The following is a 17,584-nucleotide window of genomic DNA, read 5'->3' as shown; positions in this document are numbered from 1 at the left end:
ATTTTTACTAAATGTATCAATTACATAACAAATACCACACAGTAATGTATCGATCTCAAATTTAACATCTTATGGGCAACAATTATTTATTTAATGTATCTAGTATAAATACAATACTTATCAATTTAAACAAGATACATAAATAGTAAAATCTAAGTAGCAAAGATATTCATGATGTATCTTCTCAATTTTTTCGACAATTTTGAATCAAAATTGAAAGGATCTTCAATAAACTAGGAGAAGAATTTTGAATCTCAAAATTGTCAACAATTTAGAATCAAAATTGAAAGGATCTTCGTTGAACTTGGAGAAGAAAGAATCTTGAATCTCAATTTTTTTGATAATCTTGAATCAAAATTGAAAGGATTTTCGATAAACTTGAAGATTCAAAAGGATATCGTTTGTCCAACAACAATTTCATCACTTTTGTATCCTTCATAACGCACATCGCTTACCCAAAATTTCGACAAAAGTTTTTGAATCAAATCTGAAAGGTTTCTTCGTTGAACGGGGTGAACAATTTGAAATTTTGAATTTCTTCACTCTATTAGGATTTGCCTCTGTATGATTGATAGTAAGAAGAAAAATAAGCATAATTTATGAGATTTAATTAATTTTTAGATTTTATTCCTTTTTTAGCGCAACAGAAAGATTTTTCTTGTATTAGAATTAATGTATCTGGATGTTGAATTAATGTATCCTGAAGGTGACTTATGTATCCGGAAGGTACAAATTTTAAGGGATTATTGTAATTAGAAAAAAAAGTAGGGATATGATGTAATTTATTCTTTACACTATGAGATTTATATAAGTTATACTTTTTAAAAAGTCGTAAAAATAAAGCAAAATAAGACAAGAAATATAGAAGATGATAATAGAAATAGGAAGACAAGAGATGAGAGTTTTTCTTATTCTTCCAAATATTCAAGTGTTCACCAAATCTTCAAGTGTCTACAATATGAACCCTTATGCCTCTATTTATAGTTTAACATAGATGCATACAAAATGTTAGTCATAAACATGACATTAAACATGAATATAATGGAAGAGGTTAGGAAGGTGAAAGTTACAAGAATAGTGATCATAAAAGTGGAGGTTATCTTCATAATAGAGGGAAGTAATGAAGCTATAATTAGTGATAGTAACTTCTTGGTGTAGTGGACATCCACACCACAATATTTTATAACAAAAACTAATTTTTACTTTTACTTATCATTTAATATATTAAGAAAAAATAATTTATTTGTTTTAAGAAAACACCAATTAATAGAAATTGTGTAATAAAACAATATTAAATTCAAATATGACAAATAAAAGTGAATGAAGGGGTAATTTTCTATCATCTCTGTTGAATCTCCGTGATACCAAATACACCTCATTGAAGAGACAAATCTAAAGAATAAATTATTTATTAAAAAAATCGAAAGTTCAACTAAATTACTATTCACTATTTCAAAAATAAATTTTATTTTTACTTGTCATTTAATATATCAAGAAAAGATATCAATTTGTCTAGAGCTATCAATATGGATTGACCCACTCTATCTGAACTTAGCCCCCATAGAAGCTTTGGAATTTGACGAGTCATGTTGGGCTGATTCATTTTTTTTGTGGGCCAGTAAACAATCAGTCCAACCCACCAGTATGTGGGTTATGGGCTATGGCAGGTCAGTCTATTTTTAAGGGAAAATTGTATAAAATAACAAACTATTAATTCAAATTAAATGTTATAATCACAATTTGATTTAATTGTAACCCGTAGCAAATAGTTGTCTCTCTCACTTTATACAAACACAAATGTATAAAATGTGTTTGTGTTTGTATAAAGCGAGAGAAAACTGTAAATATAAATACATATATTTTCATCTTAGACACTTATAATTATACAAATACAAATCTTCCCCTGCCAGTTCTCTTTTGCCTTTCTCTCTTTCTCGCTTTATACAAACACAAATTATACAAATTACAATGTATAATTTGTGTTGTATAAAGCGAGAGAGAGAGATTTGATATACAAACGTTTTATTTCGATTCAATTGTGTACAAATTCAAATTTTATGCAGATATACAAAAACATAAAATTGAATTGAGAGGCTGCCAGCGATTTATACAAACGAGAGGCTGCCATCGATTTATACAAATCTGATGCTCCATAGCAAACATAAAGTTTGCTATGGAGCGCAATTATACAAACTATAGCTATAACATACAACTATGATTTTTATGTTTGCTAAACCTAAAATTTACTCTTTTTTAAAGTATATTTTATATAAAATTTTAAATTAATTATAATTTAAATATATTAATATAAATATCGAAAAAATAATATTATATGATGTTAGGATTACTATTTGTTAACTAAATTCATAAATAAAATAATTTTTATATTACTTATTGAGTTTGACATCAAGTAAAAATATAACTAGCTAAACATAAATGTATATTAACCTAAGTGTTGTTCAATGATCACAATAAACACACACAAAAAAATGACAATATTCCAACCATTAAAAAGTAAAAAATGAACTCTTGAAAAAGATTCATGAAACTTATGGCACATTCAACAACACATCATCTTCATCAATTATATATGAATCAGTTTGTGGCAAAGTTGTCTTAACACCTTCATTTTCGTCTGTAGTTTATATGCAATATAAATTAATTAAACATTCAAAATAACCAAATTTAAGAACTATGTGCAAAGTCTCTCTCTCTATGTATATATGAGAGATGTATATACAGTTATATACATTGTTATATCAATCGTTCATCTTTCTTAGCAAATTGATTATTTTCCTAACCAATTTGAATCTCCTCTAAATAGTCTTAAATTCTAGGTATGAACTACTCTCGACGTTTCAAGCCTTTTGATATATTATTCACTCGGAACAATTCACGTTTGTGGTAGGTCAAATTTTAAAATTTGAGAATTTCAATGGACAAAAGGTCAAATCTTTCTCTAAATAACTCAAAATTTAGATATAACCTCCTCTTGGTATTTCAATAATTTTGATATATTATTCAATCGAATTGATTCACGTTTACAATATGTCGAATTTTAAAACTTGTGCTTCGAATCTCTGTTATTTGTTTTTGGTGTCTAAGTGTGTCACTGTTCTGTAGAGATACAAAAAGGAAAAGCTTCATAAATGTGATTTTGGAGCACGCTACTACATTTGGCCCAAATGATAGATAATAGAGAGATCATAGTCATTCAAAAACACAATCTAATGAAAGCTGCCTCAAATTAAGGTCCCTCTTATGTCATTTTAGACTCGTAGCATAATCGACACAACTCCTAAAGCTTGTGGGATTAGACATTTTAACTTCAAATTATATCCTTCCTAAATAAGCTAGTTTAAGATATGTAGCAATGTGATGAACCATTATACGTCAGGCTCAAACCAAATCTTTTCTTCTTCTTCTTCTTCTTCTTCCTCCTCCACCGCAACCCTTTTGAGCCATTTACAGTGTCTAAGAATCTCTCAACAGACAATGGGTGCGGGGCGTGAAATGTTAATCTCCTTGGACAATGTAAGGGACAAGAACATGATGCAGCTGAAGAAGATCAATACTGTACTATTCCCAATTCGTTACAATGATAAATACTACTCTGATGCGCTCGCCTCTGGTGATTTCACCAAGCTAGGTTCGTTTTCACTTCTGGGTTTTCCTTATTTTTTAATTTTCTTATATGGGTTTTCTGGAACGGTCGAAATCACGTCAAGTTGCTGTTTTTATCGATTAATTTCATAATTTCTACTCGTTTAGTTGACAAATCGAAGTGGTGTCAAAAGTTTTTGGGATAAAGGACTGACATTTTTGGTTCTTCGGCATCATAGTAGGAATACATTTCCTAATCTCAAATTCTCTAATCTTTCTTTTTTTGTCTCTCTAAGTGTGGTGATGTTTATAGCGTTGCTTGTGGCGGGGTGAGTCAAGTTTTTCTTTTTTTGTTCATGTCCTATGCATTATGAAATAGCAGATTGTCTTTTAATTTTTTTCTGTTGTTGATGTTTGTGTTGAGGATTCATGTTAGTTGAGGAGATGTAGTTGTTGTGTTGGATATTTTGAGGGTTGATACAATTTCAATGTGCTTGTTGATAGGAAGATATTCAGGTCGTGGATAAAGGTAGAAGGTTGGTAGGTAGTTCAGAGCTGTCTTATTACTAGCCTGTTCTTGTATTTGACTTGGTGGTAGTATAGAGCACCGTGTCAGTCATCGTATTAACCTATTCATATAGTCTTTGTCTTGTGGTACCTGATATCACATGGTATTATTGTAGTTCTTACTTTTGATATCTCGTAAAGTCAGGTGTTTAGTGTGTTTCAATTATTGCACTATTTTGTTGGCCCAACGTGTTAATTGCTATGTTTTCTACACTGTTTTCTTTTTCTTTGTATTTGAATTTGCTGCACTCGAGCTGAGGGTATTTCAGAAATCTATGTTGCTCAAACTCTTCAAAAATGTCGACAGGTGCGTGTGGGATCCTCCAAAAATAGTATACTTTTGAAGGATCCGACACGGGTGCGGTAATATTTTGGAGACTCCGAGCAACTTAGTTGGAACAGCCTCACTACCTCGAGGAGGTAGTGGTAAGGTCTGTACACACTCTACCTTCCCCAGACCCACTTATGGGATTTCACTGGGTATGTTATTGTTGTTGTTGCTCTATGGGCACCGGGTTGTTTTATGGTTTATTTGGTTCTTACTTGTGTTTATGACTTAAGATATTGATGTTGACATAAAATTGATAAGAGTATGGAATTTTATACTGTATCAATTTAGAGCCTTTTCATATGAGGTCCATTCAGGAAGCTAATTTTCTTATAATTCTCTTACATAGCAAGAAACTAGCTGATGCACAACATGTACTACACTTCAATTCGCTCTGCTACATCGAAATGAGGTATCGTATATATTCTATCAACCAAATTTAGTTATCTTTTGTTTTCAAGTGAGAAGCTTCAAATGGGTAACCTAAAGTGAACCTTCAAATGTGTAACCTGAAGTCTTGAACTATACACTTCAATTTGTCATGCTGTTTTTTTGACACCAGTTTCCAACACTATGCCTTTATTTTAGCAACTTAAACCTGAATCAAAGAAGCAACAATAGGTGTCTCTGTAAACGACAGTTGGGTAACAGACATATGTTTGTTTCATGCCGATGAAAATTGAAAACATGTAGGCCAATGTAAATGATGCAATACAGTATATACTATATAGAAGGTAAACCTATTTGTCTCCACTGTTTCACAAGCATGTTGAAGGTCAGAAGTTCAGGGAACAAAGGGGTAGCAAAGGAAGATGCCAAATGAAGAGTGTATGCAGCGGTACAACTCAAGACTAGTTTCATGAAAAAGAATGAAACTGCAGCCTGTAGTAAGGAGTTTTACCCTGCATAAGTTTAGGTTTAAGTGGTTAGCCATTAGAGGACTCTCAGAGGGGCAAAGGAGGTGACCAGAATTGGAGTCTTAGCTGCATTACATGATTTAACCCTCTGGCATATTTGAATGAAGTTAACTCCGGAGGATTAAGAAAAATGGGAATTCTTTATGATGTCACATCCTTTAGGGCTGCTTGATTTTGCATAACTGGTACTCTAGTCTTCTCTTCTTCTTTGCTAGTTTATCTTGGGTTGAGATCTGACATAGGTCTGCACCATCAAATTGTTGTAATCTCATAAATTTAGACTCATGTGAAACCCAACAAACTCTCACCTCCTTCACTTGCTTACACACATAAAACAAATAACTCAAGCCTCCCTTCCCAGTCATCTCATTCACACCATAATTACCATAAAAGACCCGTTATTCATTTCCATCTTCCTCAAAACCCACCCAGAAATGAACATGGGAAGTATTCCCTCCATACCCACTTAGGTTTTCCCTATATATTTTGGAATAGTTTTTACAATAAGATTTCAATTTTTATAGGCACAATTTTATTACAGTATGGATGTTCATATTTGAAAAGGCTCTCAACAGGAATTATTGCCGGTCTCTACAGTATCCAAAAGTTCCTTGAAACTCAACCTCAAATTATCTGATTAGTTGCTTAAAATTTACTGATCAACTAGGAATTTGAATTAGAACCTCTTTCTGGAACAGAAAAGTATTGCCCCAGTCCCAGAGTTATGGCTAATGGCATATTCTGCCTGTACTAAACCTAGCTTCACACCAACAACATATTTGGAGCCATGATCTCATAGGACTGAGTAGTTTGAGTTTTGAGTATCCAATGCTTATTTGCTCTTTTCTTGTATATATCTAGGCTACATGTTGTTTGAGTTATTTATTTATTGCAGTGTGAGACATGAGTTTCTTAGGGAAGAAAGAATACCAGGGAGTGTAGTGAAGAAAAACTTGTGTTCAGTGTGAGAGAGCGGGTAAGAGAGAGCAATGCATTGTGAAAATGCGAGAAGGCAGTCTGAAAAGGGAGAGGGCCTGAATGGTGAAGCTCTTTTCAATGGTATTATTGGAACAAGGGAAAGAAAAAAGAGAAAAAGCGAGAATAGAAGCATAAAAGAGGTCTTTTATTTTTTTTTGAGAAAGGTAACATTACTTCTATATATCCACAGGTATACTACATCAAAGTGTAGTCCCCCTCCAAAAAGTTTTACTTACATCATTCCTAGGATCTTCTAGTTACAACCAGTCAATAATATTAAACACATTTTCAGTATCTCCTATCACTACTTGCTTACACCAAAAATAATAAAGCCCTAGGCAATTAGTCTTTATCTTCTGGATATTGTTCTGTTTTCCTTCAAAGCATCTTTGATTCCTTTCCTTCCAAATTGTCCACCAAATGCAAGCTGGGACAATCCTCCATCTCTTCTCATTTTTTCTTGCATTTCCATCCCTGTTCCAACATTGTAGGACTTCTATAATACTCCCCGGCTTTGTCCACTTAATCTTCCTCTTTTGGATAAACATCTGCCACAATTGATCAGTCCATTTGCAGTGTAAAAAGAGATGGTTGACTGTCTCCACCTGTTCTTCACATAGATAGCAACTAGAGCGTAGATTGGGTTTCCTCTTGTTTAAGTTCTCATGTGTCAAGACTGCCTGCTTTGCCAAGAGCCATGTGAAATAATTCACCTTGTAGGGAATTTCTGTTCTCCAGATCATCCTCCAGGGCCATCCTGCATGCTGCTCCTCCGTAGACCTGAGTTCTCTGTATGCTGATTTTACAGTGAACTCTCCCCCTCTCTCCCCCTTCCATAGTAGTCTATCTTCCTCTCCTGTCAGATTGGTAGCCATTTGCATTGTATCATGAAATCTTGCTATGGTTGTCATCTCCCAATCATTTAGTACCCTTCTTAGAACCAGGTTCCACCCTTGTCCTGTCCATAACTCTGCCACTGTTGCTTCTTGTCCTTGGCTCAAACTATGTAGTACAGGGAAGGCATGTTTGAGTGCTTCCTGTCCACACCAAATGTCATTCCAAAAAGCTACTTTTTCTCCAGTGCCCACCTTGCAGCTTGCTCTCTCTTTGACCAGCTGCCATAGGTTCCTGATAGACCTCCATACACTACAATTGTAAGGGTTGGTGACCACCTCTGTCATCCATTTATCCTCCATGCCATATTTTTCTATTATTACTTCCTTCCATAGAGATACTTCTGGTGAGACAAATTTCCACAACCATTTCATCATCAAACTCTTGTTTTAGGTTTTCAGCTCTCTGATATTGAGTCCACCCCCTCTCTTACTTACCAGCAGTTCCTCCCATTTGACCAAATGGTACTTTCTCTTATCTTCGCTTCCCTGCCATAAGAAGTTCCTCCTAATTGCATCCAACCTCTTGGCTACCTTGGCTGGTATAGGGAATAATGACATCATGTACGAGGGAAGGGCATCCAGGACACTGTTAACTAGAGTTAGTCTGCCACCTGACGATAAATATTGACACTTCCAATTTGCAAGCTTCCTTTCACATTTCTCAATTACTCCACTCCATATTTCTTTTGACTTGCTCTTAGACCCCAAAGGCATTCCCAAGTAGGTTGTTGGTAATTCACCCACTTTCCCTCCTAGTGTATTGGCTAGGTCTTCAATATTTATCACTGTGTTGACTGGATAGATGAAACTCTTGCTCCAGTTTATGTGCAGACCTGAAACAGCCTCAAAAATATTGAAGATGACCCTCAAATCAGCATCTGCTCCTCTACTGCATCACAAAAAACTAGAGTATCATCTTCATATTGTAGATGAGTAATCTCTAGATTATTTCTTGTATTATTTCCCACTTGGAAACCTCTGATCCAGCCCTTTACTTTTGCTGTCTGAAATAGGTTGTTTAGTCCTTCCATGTCCAAGATAAAGAGAAAAGGGGATAAGGGGTCCCCTTGTCTCAGACCTCTATATGACGAGAAGAAGCCACATGGGCTTCTATTGATCAGAATAGAGAATTTCACTGTGCTTATGCACTGTCTCATCCATTTTAGCCATTTTGTTCCAAATCCCATCCTTTGTAACAGATTCATCAAAAAGTTCCAATTCAAATGATTATATGCCTTTTGGATATCCAGTTTACATAGGATCCCTGGTTTCTTGTCTCTCTCTCTGGAATCTACACTTTCATTGGCTATCAATACTGCATCCATGATCTGCCTATTCTTGATGAAAGCCATTTGTTGTCTATCCACTAGCTTATGTATCACTTTTTTCAGTCTTTCGGCCAAAAGTTTTGCAATTATCTTGTACACTCCTCCTACTAGACTTATTGGTCTGAAGTCATTTAGTTCCACAGCCCCCGTCTTCTTGGGTATCAAGGTCACAAAAGTAGCATTTATACTCTTCTCAAATACCCCTTCCTCATGGAAGTTTTGAACTGCTGCCACCACTTCCTTTTTGATGACTTCCCAACACTAGCTAAAGAAAGCCATGGAGAAACCATCTGGGCCAGGGGCCTTGTCCCCGACACATGCTTTGATGCCTTCTAGGATTTCCTGTGCTTCAAAAGGGGCCATCAATTGGTTATTGTCATCCTCATCAATCATAGGGCACCCTATCATTTCTAAGTCTGGTCTCCAGTCCTCAGTTTCAGCATATAACTTCTCATAGTATTCTGTGATCTCCTTTTGTATCTCAGCAGGCTCAGTCAATAGCTCGTCTCTGACTTTAATCTTATCAATAGTGTTGACTCTTTTTTTGATAAAAGTTAAAGTTGTATTCTTCAGCATTAAGGGTATGCTGGCTACCTCCAAAAAGTTACAAGTTGAAACCATAATTACATAGATCCTAGGAAATCTACCAGCTGTTCTACTTCTTCTATACCATCTTCTTTACACCAAAAAAACAACATGTTAATGCAATTTTCTTTAACTTTCTGAATAGAGTTAGTAATATTCTCATGACACCTAAGGTTTCTTTCTCTCCAAATAGCCCACCAGACACAAGTAGGTACTATAGACCACCATCTTTTTTGGGTCTTGCTCCCCCCCCTCCTCATCCAGCAGCTCAAAAGATCAGCAGTATGTTTTGGCATCACCCAGGGCTCTTGAGAGATGCTGTGAACCATGCGCCACACCTGTACAGTAACCCTACAGTGTAGGAATAAGTGGCTGTTAGTTTCTTCCTTCTCATGACAAAAAAAACACCTGGAGACAATCTGGAAGCCTCTTTTCTTGAGTTTTTCTTGAGTGAGACATGCCCTTCTGATGACCAACCAGGTGAAGCATTTCACCTTGGTTGGGATGTTGCCCTTCCATATTTGTTTCCATGGGCCAAGAATTCCCCCAGAGTGAGCCATTATCTCTCTCTTATACAGTCTACGCACAGAGAGCTTACCATCAGCGTTATGTTTCCATCTAATACCATCTGCTTCTGTAGTAGGGCCTGTGAATTCACCCAATTTGAGTAGCAATTCAGCAATTCTATCCACTTCCCAATCATTTAGATTTCTCCTGAAAGTGAGGTTCCATCCCTGAGGGGACCAAATCTCAGCAATTTTAGCCTCAGGATTGGTACAAAAAGAAAAAAGATCGGGGAAGACCGAGTTTAAACACTCTTGTCCAATCCACTTGTCCTTCCAAAAGAATATTTTGTTACCCTCTCCCACCTTGACCACCAAATTCTCCTTTAGACTATCCCATAAATTTCTGATTGATCTCCAAACTGAAACCCCATATGTGCTATCTACTACATTAGACACCCATTCCTCGGTCTGCCCATACTTGTTGAGAATTGCTTTTCTCCATAATGCCTGATCTTCAACCACAAATCTCCAAAGCCATTTAGAAAGTAAACTTTTGTTCTGGACCCTCAGATTTTTTATGCCAAGACCTCCTGTCTTCTTGCTTAGTAAGGCTGCCTGCCATTTAACTAAATGTATTTTTTTCCCTTCTTTGTTCCCCGACCATAGAAAATCACGCCTCAATTTATCCAACCTTTCTTTTACCTTTGCTGGTAAAGGGAAAAGTGACATAACATATGTAGGCAACGCATCCAGAACTGAATTGATCAGAGTGATTCTTCCTCCCAGAGATAGATAGTTTGCCTTCCACTTAGCCAACCTCTTCTCTGTCTTCTCAATGATTCCATCCCAAATCTCAAGCTCCTTGTGATTATTCCCTAAAGGCATTCCCAGATAAGTAGTTGGTAAGTGCTCTATCTTGCATTGCAAGATGCTTGCCAACAGCTGAATATTTGCCACTTCCTTGATTTGGAAGATGCTGCTTTTCCCCAAGTTCACTGCCAGTCCATCTGCCTCAGAATATTAAGTAGAAACTCCCAATTGACATGATCATATGCCTTTTCTATATCAAGCTTGCACATAATTCCTGGGATCTCTCCTTTAATCCTTGAATCTACACACTCACTTGCTATTAATGCGGCATCCATAATTTGTCTTCCTTGAATGAAGGCCATTTGATGATTGTTCACTAATTTGCTTATCACTTTCTTTAATCTCTCTGCCAACAACTTACCAAAGATCTTGTACACACCACTAATGAGATTGATGGGTCTAAAATCCTTAAGGTCCATAGCTCCTATCTTCTTTGGAATTAAAGCCACATAGGTGGCGTTGAGGCTCTTCTCTATCTCATGTCTTTCATGAAATTGTCTCACTGCATTCATGAAGTCTGTCTTCAGTATCTCCCAGAAGGTTTGGAAAAAACTCATCGGAAAGCCATCTGGACCGGGGGCCTTATCACTAGCACATGATTTTATGCAATTAAAAACTTCATCTTCCTCGAATTGCCTTTGCAACCATACATTTTCCTCTTGCGTAATGCTTTCAGCTCCCTGTACATTAAAATCTGGCCTCCATTGTTCAGATTCCCTGTAAAGATTTTGATAGAAATTAATTATGGTTCCTTTAATTTCTTCAGAATCTGTTACTGTAACCCCTTCAACCATCAACATGTCAATGGTGTTGAATCTTTTATGTGCTGTAGCCATCCTGTGAAAAAACTTGGTATTTTTGTCTCCGTGTTTAAGCCAATGTACTCTAGACCTCTGCCTCCAAGCTATTTCCTCGTTTTTTGCAACATCTTCAAACTCCATTGAAAGATGTACTTTCTGAAGTAACTCATCCTCTGATAGCAATCTCAACTCCTGAGTCTTTTCTAAAATTGACAGCTGATTTAAGATTTCCTCTTTTCTCTGATTCCAATTGTTCCTATTTTCCCGTTTCCATTCCTTTAGCTTCCCCTTTAGCATCCTCAACTTGGAGGCTAGGACATAAGAGCCCGTACCAGTGATATTGAAGGATTCCCACCAATCTTTTACTTTTTCTGAGAAACCCTCCACCCTTAACCACCATTGTTCAAACTTGAAGTAAGACTTCTTCAAATTTAAGTCTCCACATTCAAGCAAAATTGGACTGTGGTCAGAACCTATTCTGGGAAGTATGCTCTGTTTTATCCCTGTAAAGGTCCCATCCCACTGAGAAGAGAATAAAAACCTATCAATTCTGGAAGCAGACATGTGATTGTCCCCCCTTCTCCATGTGAAAGATCCCCCAAATAAAGGAGGGTCGATGAACTCCATCTCATTTATCCAATCGGAGAATTCAGTCATTGGTGTAGTAATTCCGTGCCCTTCTGATCTTTCGTTTGGATATCTTGTAGCATTAAAATCTCCACAAGCTACCCAAGGCCCATTACACAGTTCTTTGATGTTGATTAATTCTTGCCAAAGTTCTCTTCTAGTTATTGGATCGCACGAGGCATACACAGCTAAGGAACCATGTGAGTGCCTGATTAATGCCTTCAAACTTGCAGGTCACCATTTGGTTTGCTGCTATTACCAGCTCTCCTCTCCACACCCTTTTATCCCACGTCACTACTATGCCACCACTTCTGCCTATAGCATCCAAATGAAATTCCCCCATCCATCTATTTTGCCATAATTGTTTGAATACATTCACCTCTGATCCTCCCAATTTTGTCTCAACCAGAACATAAATATCAGCCCCCCAATGTTGAAATAATCTCCTAACTAACCCCTTTTTTTCTTCTCCATTTACCCCCCCTTACATTCCAAGAAAGGATTTTGACTTTCATCGGAAATTTGTGTTTGAAATTCTCCCCTTGTTTCTTGATTCCCCTTCTTTAAACTTAACCTGAAACTCCAAATTTCTTATCACTTTTGGGATTGTGTTCTTTGCTTTGATTGGTGTTGTCTCCACCTTCTTCTGCCTCAAATCCCCTCTCTTTTGATCAATTCTCAGAAATAGATCAAAAGCCGCCTTATCACATCCTTCACAAGCAACCCCAAAAAGTTGACTGAGTTTTAGTACATTTGAATGTACCCAAAGTGAAGCTTTGTCTTCAATTTCTTGTTCTGAGAGACTATCATTAATTTGAAGAGGAAGAGGTTCTGCAAATAATGTAATTTGCTCAGAAGAGCAAAAGCCCTGCTGAAGATCTATCTTATCAGTTTCTGCTGAATTAATTCCTGCCCCTTCGATATCATAAATAACCATGGGCAAGTTGTTATCTTCACCCCCCAAAACTTCCGACCCAAAGTAAATTGCCACATCATCCTTAGCAGAAGATATTTCAGTTCTCACTCCAGTCCCCATCTCCATCTCTGTTATGTTCGAGCTCGGAAAGAAACAGTTCTCTGTCGAAAAGAGGTCGTCAACAAAAGGTTCTTTTTCTAACAGAATGGGGCCTTTCTTAGGCAATTGGGCTTCATGTGACCCAATGCCTTTTATCCCGATTTGGTCCAACACTTCTAATACAATTCCTGGGCCCAAATTTTTAATTATTTCCCTCACATGTCTTTCATTCAGACCCGCGTGTTCCTCTTCCCCTTTTTTTTTGCAAATTAACTGCGTATCATTACCCAAAAAGGTATGTTCCACCTCATTTGGAATAGAGGTCAGCAAAGAGTTCTGCTGTGAGAGCTCCCTTCCAGATACAAAATGTGTTGCGCCTTCTAATTGCTCGACTTGCATTAGATCTGATTTCCGTCTGAATCTCGCCGGAGCTTCACACCATACCGGCAATGAAAAATTGAATTCTCCATCACTCACTTCTACGTATGCCGGAATTTCCTTCAGAGGTCCTTTGACTCGAATACGGGCCCATCTCAAGTGATTTTTGAGTTGGGTTTCTTCTTCCGCTTCAATCCATCCGCCACACTGATCCCCCATCTCCTTCATCACTTTATCGGACCATAGATGTAACGGTAGTCCCAAAATTCGAACCCAAAACCAATCAAATTGTTGTTGAGCTTGAATAGCTCCCGTCGTCGGGGACCACCACTCCAGCTCCAGTATATGGTTGCTCCTACTCCATCTCCCTGCAAGCACATTCTCAGCATCCCTTCTCGACTGAAATTCAAAAAGGAACTGGATCCCATTCAAGTCAAAAACTTGTATATTATGGATGCCTCTCCATGTGTTTTGCGCCCATTTCCTAACATCGTTACGGGAAGGTATCTCATCGCAATCTGGGAAGCTGCCAACCAGACTTCTCCTCAAAGGATCCTTATCTCCATTGGTGCTGCTCTCTGGTGCTGACTGAAGTTCATTAGGGAGCCATCTGCTTTTTTGAAGAGCTTCCTTATAACTTCCTTTTCCTTTTTGTCCATTCCTGGTTATTTCCCTTGCATTTAGGGTTTCTCTCTGTGAAATTTCAGCCTTAATAATAAAGACCTCAATTTTCTTAGAGAGATCAGACCAGCCAGCATTGAATGAAGTTTCAGGGAGAATAATAATAGATCTCAGCTCTCCTTTAACCGTAATAACAGACACAAATCTACCATATTTATTGTACTTTAAAGAGCAATAAATAAGAGTAGTTAAATCTCTGCATCTCCAAGTTTTGAAGGATTTTCCTTTGAATTCTGAAGCTTCATTAAATCTTCTGCATAGCCACTGTAGAGCTGTTCTACTCAACTTCATTCTTCTCACATACCGTCCAACACTCTCCACCCATTCAAACCTAGAATCTGAGGCTAGGTTGGTATCAGTTAAGTCATAAGACTTCCCCCCTAATTTGAAAAAGATTATGTTAGCCATCTCTCTCCAAAAAACTGATGATAAGAAGAAAAAAATCTTTAAACGAAGACGGAATGGGGGTTGAAGACCCTTGTGGCCTGGATCGAACCACGAAAGGGTTGAAATTCTGAGATTTGTCGACTCACGCGCCGGCGCGTGCCGCGCGTGAGGTCGAGGTCTTGGAGGAAGTGGTGGCGCGTGCGAGCGCGTGTGGGACTTTCTGTGGATGGGTCTTTTTGGGGTTGAGTCGCGGGTGGCTGGTAGGTGCCTTGGTGGAAAGAGATTGTCAGAAAAGAAAGAGGGAGGGAGGATTCCGGTGATCAGAAGGATCGCCGGTGGGTTTAAGGGTTGGTAGATGATTTAAAGATTACATTGGGTTTCGTGTCTGGGAGCCTTTTTTTCAAAATTTCTTCTGATGTTATTCTTATTCTTAGAAACCTATATGCACATATTTGTGATGCATTCAGTTGATTCCTTTGTATTTGGTTAAATTCATGCAAACTGATACTCTCTAGCTTATAACAATAAAGAATGTAAAGGAACAGACACAGATCTGGACAAGGATGCTGTAGAGCATAGGCATACCTTTGGAGGCTTGAAAGGATAATCAGGAGGGAAATCATCAGTAGTGTTGACTCTTCTATGTGCATTTGCTGTTTTGTGGAAGAAGCTTGTATTCCTATCCCCCTGTTTAAGCCATACTGCCCTAGATCTCTGTCTCCATGCAGTTTCCTCTTTTTTAGCCACCTCCTCAAACTCAGCAATAAGAGCCAATTTGGAAACTATCTCCTCTTCCTCCAAAATTCTCTGGTCCTGTATCATTTCAAATTCTGCTAATTGGTTTAGTACCAATTGCTTCTGTTGACTCAGATTGCCTTGCCTGGTCTTGCTCCACTCTTTTATTTAAAACTGTTTATTGTTTAATTTTTAGATTCCAGGCTTCTGAAAGTCATGTGTATCATGCGCTTTGTCCAGCTCAATTATATAATTGCCACATAAGCTCAGTCGATGGTCAGAGTCAATTTAAACAGTAGATTTATACATGTCTAGGTGTTTGGGTGAGAATTTGTAGAGTTGGGTGGCCAGTAACAGAGCTCTGTGCATGTATGGGTGTCTAATTGGAGCTCAGTGGCAATTGCCAATCCTTTTTGCCATTAAAGAATGTGTTCTGTGAACTTTCAGTACCAAAGCTTGTATAAAACCTAGTTAAAGGGAACTTTTACAGAGCGAGACAATAACTCAACTCAAGAACATCAGATCTTACTGTTAAGGCAAAAGTCCTCACAATTTTTATGCAACTGTTTAGGCAACTTGAAAGGTCCACTGAAAATGGTTCCTCTCAACTCCCATGGAAATTTATTTCTCCCCATGGAAATTTTAAAGGAAAAAAGAATGTATACTCTCCATTAGCAGTTATCCACCTTATATCGTTGGACTAAATTTAATAACACAAATAAGTAATTATTGTTGCTTGAAACACTATCTGCTGTTCATTTGAAACAATAGATTTTTATTTTTTTTGAGAAAGTTGAAACAATAGCTAGTTAAAGATTTTTTTTTTTCCTCGTGGTGGTTTTTATAGAATGCAGTTAACACATCTGGCCGTGACTATTTCAATGTTCATTTCAATTTTCTTTTGGTTTTTAAGCCCTTATTGAGTATTGGGCATCATTGACATTAAGAATTAATGACTTTATTCACATGTATCTACTTTCTTTTTTCATACCTGAAAATTCTTGAAGAACATTTTTTTTCTCAAACAAGAGATTTAAAAGAAGCACGAGGTTATTGGATTGTACATTCTTCCTTACAGGTCCATAGAGAGGATAGTAGGGATATTTAGTGAACGTACTATATCTTTTGGAAAAGTTCAACTTGATAATATTTGCTGCAAGCAGGTATTGATGTGTCAATTGTTTATAAAAGTGTGTGTGTGTGAAAGAGGTGAGGTGGGGTGGGGCCTGGGGGTTCCCTATAGCATTCAGGAAGATAAGAATGATTGACAGAAGTATGACAGATTTCATAGAGGCTCCACAGGAATAGGTCAGGGAGACACAGTGGGAGTTCATTTACTTTCTGGGCTACTGATGTAAAAACTTTTGCTGCACTTACTGCTCTTTATCCTCCTTGATAGTATTTTAACAAATGTATCTCTAGCTGGTGATTTCTCCAATGTTGACTGCTGGAAATTTCAAAAGTTTGATCTGGTTTAGTTCTTTTGCCTGCAGCATATTATAGTGACATTTGTGTCGGTTCAATTGCATGTCGACTTGAGAAGAAGGAAGGTGGAGCTGTTTGCGTTTATATAATGACTTTGGGTGTTTTAGCTCCATATCGTGGTCTAGGTATTGGTAAGTGATCAACTTATCTTCAGAGTGAATGTGTATTGATGGAACCCAAACCCTGAGGGGTAGCTCAGCTGGTAAAGGCCTGGGACAAAGTCCTTCAGGTCGCCGGTTCGAGCCCCAGCAGGGCCACTGGAGGCATTACAAACCGGCCGCGTCTCCAGGGCCCCGTGGAACTAACCGTGGTGGACCCGCCTTGAAACAGCGGGACCCGGTGGGTACAGCTAGTCGGGTTCGCAAAGCGACGCCCGGAAACCACGGTAAAAAAAAAAAAAAAAAAAAAAGTATTGATGGAACCCCCAACTTTCAGTACATCTTTTCTCTTGATCCTTTCTTAGTCAGTATCTTTTCTGGTAATATTTGAGATCTGTCTAAATGCATATTTTGGCTCCAAAGTCCAAACTCTTTGAGATTTGTGAAAAAAATATTGGATTCTTCTGTTGAAGATGCATAGCTGCAGGGAATCCAATTGGCGTCCACTTTCTCCAGATAGCTCATTATAATAAAACTGCTTCATGTGTAGTGCAGGTACAAAACTGTTAAATCATGTTCTTGATCTTAGTACAAAGCAGAATAACAGAGAGATTTACTTGCATGTGCAGACAAGTAATGAAGATGCCATCAACTTATATAAGAAATCCGGCTTTGAGGTCACTGATACCATCAAAAACTATTACACAAACATTACCCCACCAGACTGTTATATCCTAGCCAAGTTTATCTCTCAAACAAAGAAATGATACATGTGAGCCGACTTGATTGAGTTTTCGTCT

At 37.6% G+C, this 17,584-nt stretch overlaps 2 protein-coding genes across 2 annotated transcripts in view; both read left to right on the top strand.

The window, feature by feature from the left end:
* The window catches only part of LOC125838565 (3-ketoacyl-CoA synthase 11-like), an 80,301-nt gene that overhangs the window by 13,657 nt on the left and 49,060 nt on the right, over positions 1-17,584 (top strand). The window lies entirely within an intron of this gene.
* LOC125838584 (uncharacterized) lies at positions 3,429-17,551 on the top strand. Its single transcript, XM_049517641.1, has 3 exons — positions 3,429-3,649; positions 16,695-16,817; positions 17,340-17,551. The coding sequence occupies exons 1-3, from the start codon at positions 3,496-3,498 to the stop codon at positions 17,549-17,551; spliced, it is 489 nt and encodes a 162-aa protein (XP_049373598.1). The 5' UTR covers positions 3,429-3,495.

This window comes from Solanum verrucosum, unplaced genomic scaffold (genome assembly GCF_900185275.1).
Source record: "Solanum verrucosum unplaced genomic scaffold, falcon-dt-bn FXZP01000182.1, whole genome shotgun sequence".
Lineage (NCBI taxonomy): Eukaryota > Viridiplantae > Streptophyta > Magnoliopsida > Solanales > Solanaceae > Solanum > Solanum verrucosum.
This window is presented reverse-complemented; position numbering and strand designations above follow the sequence as displayed.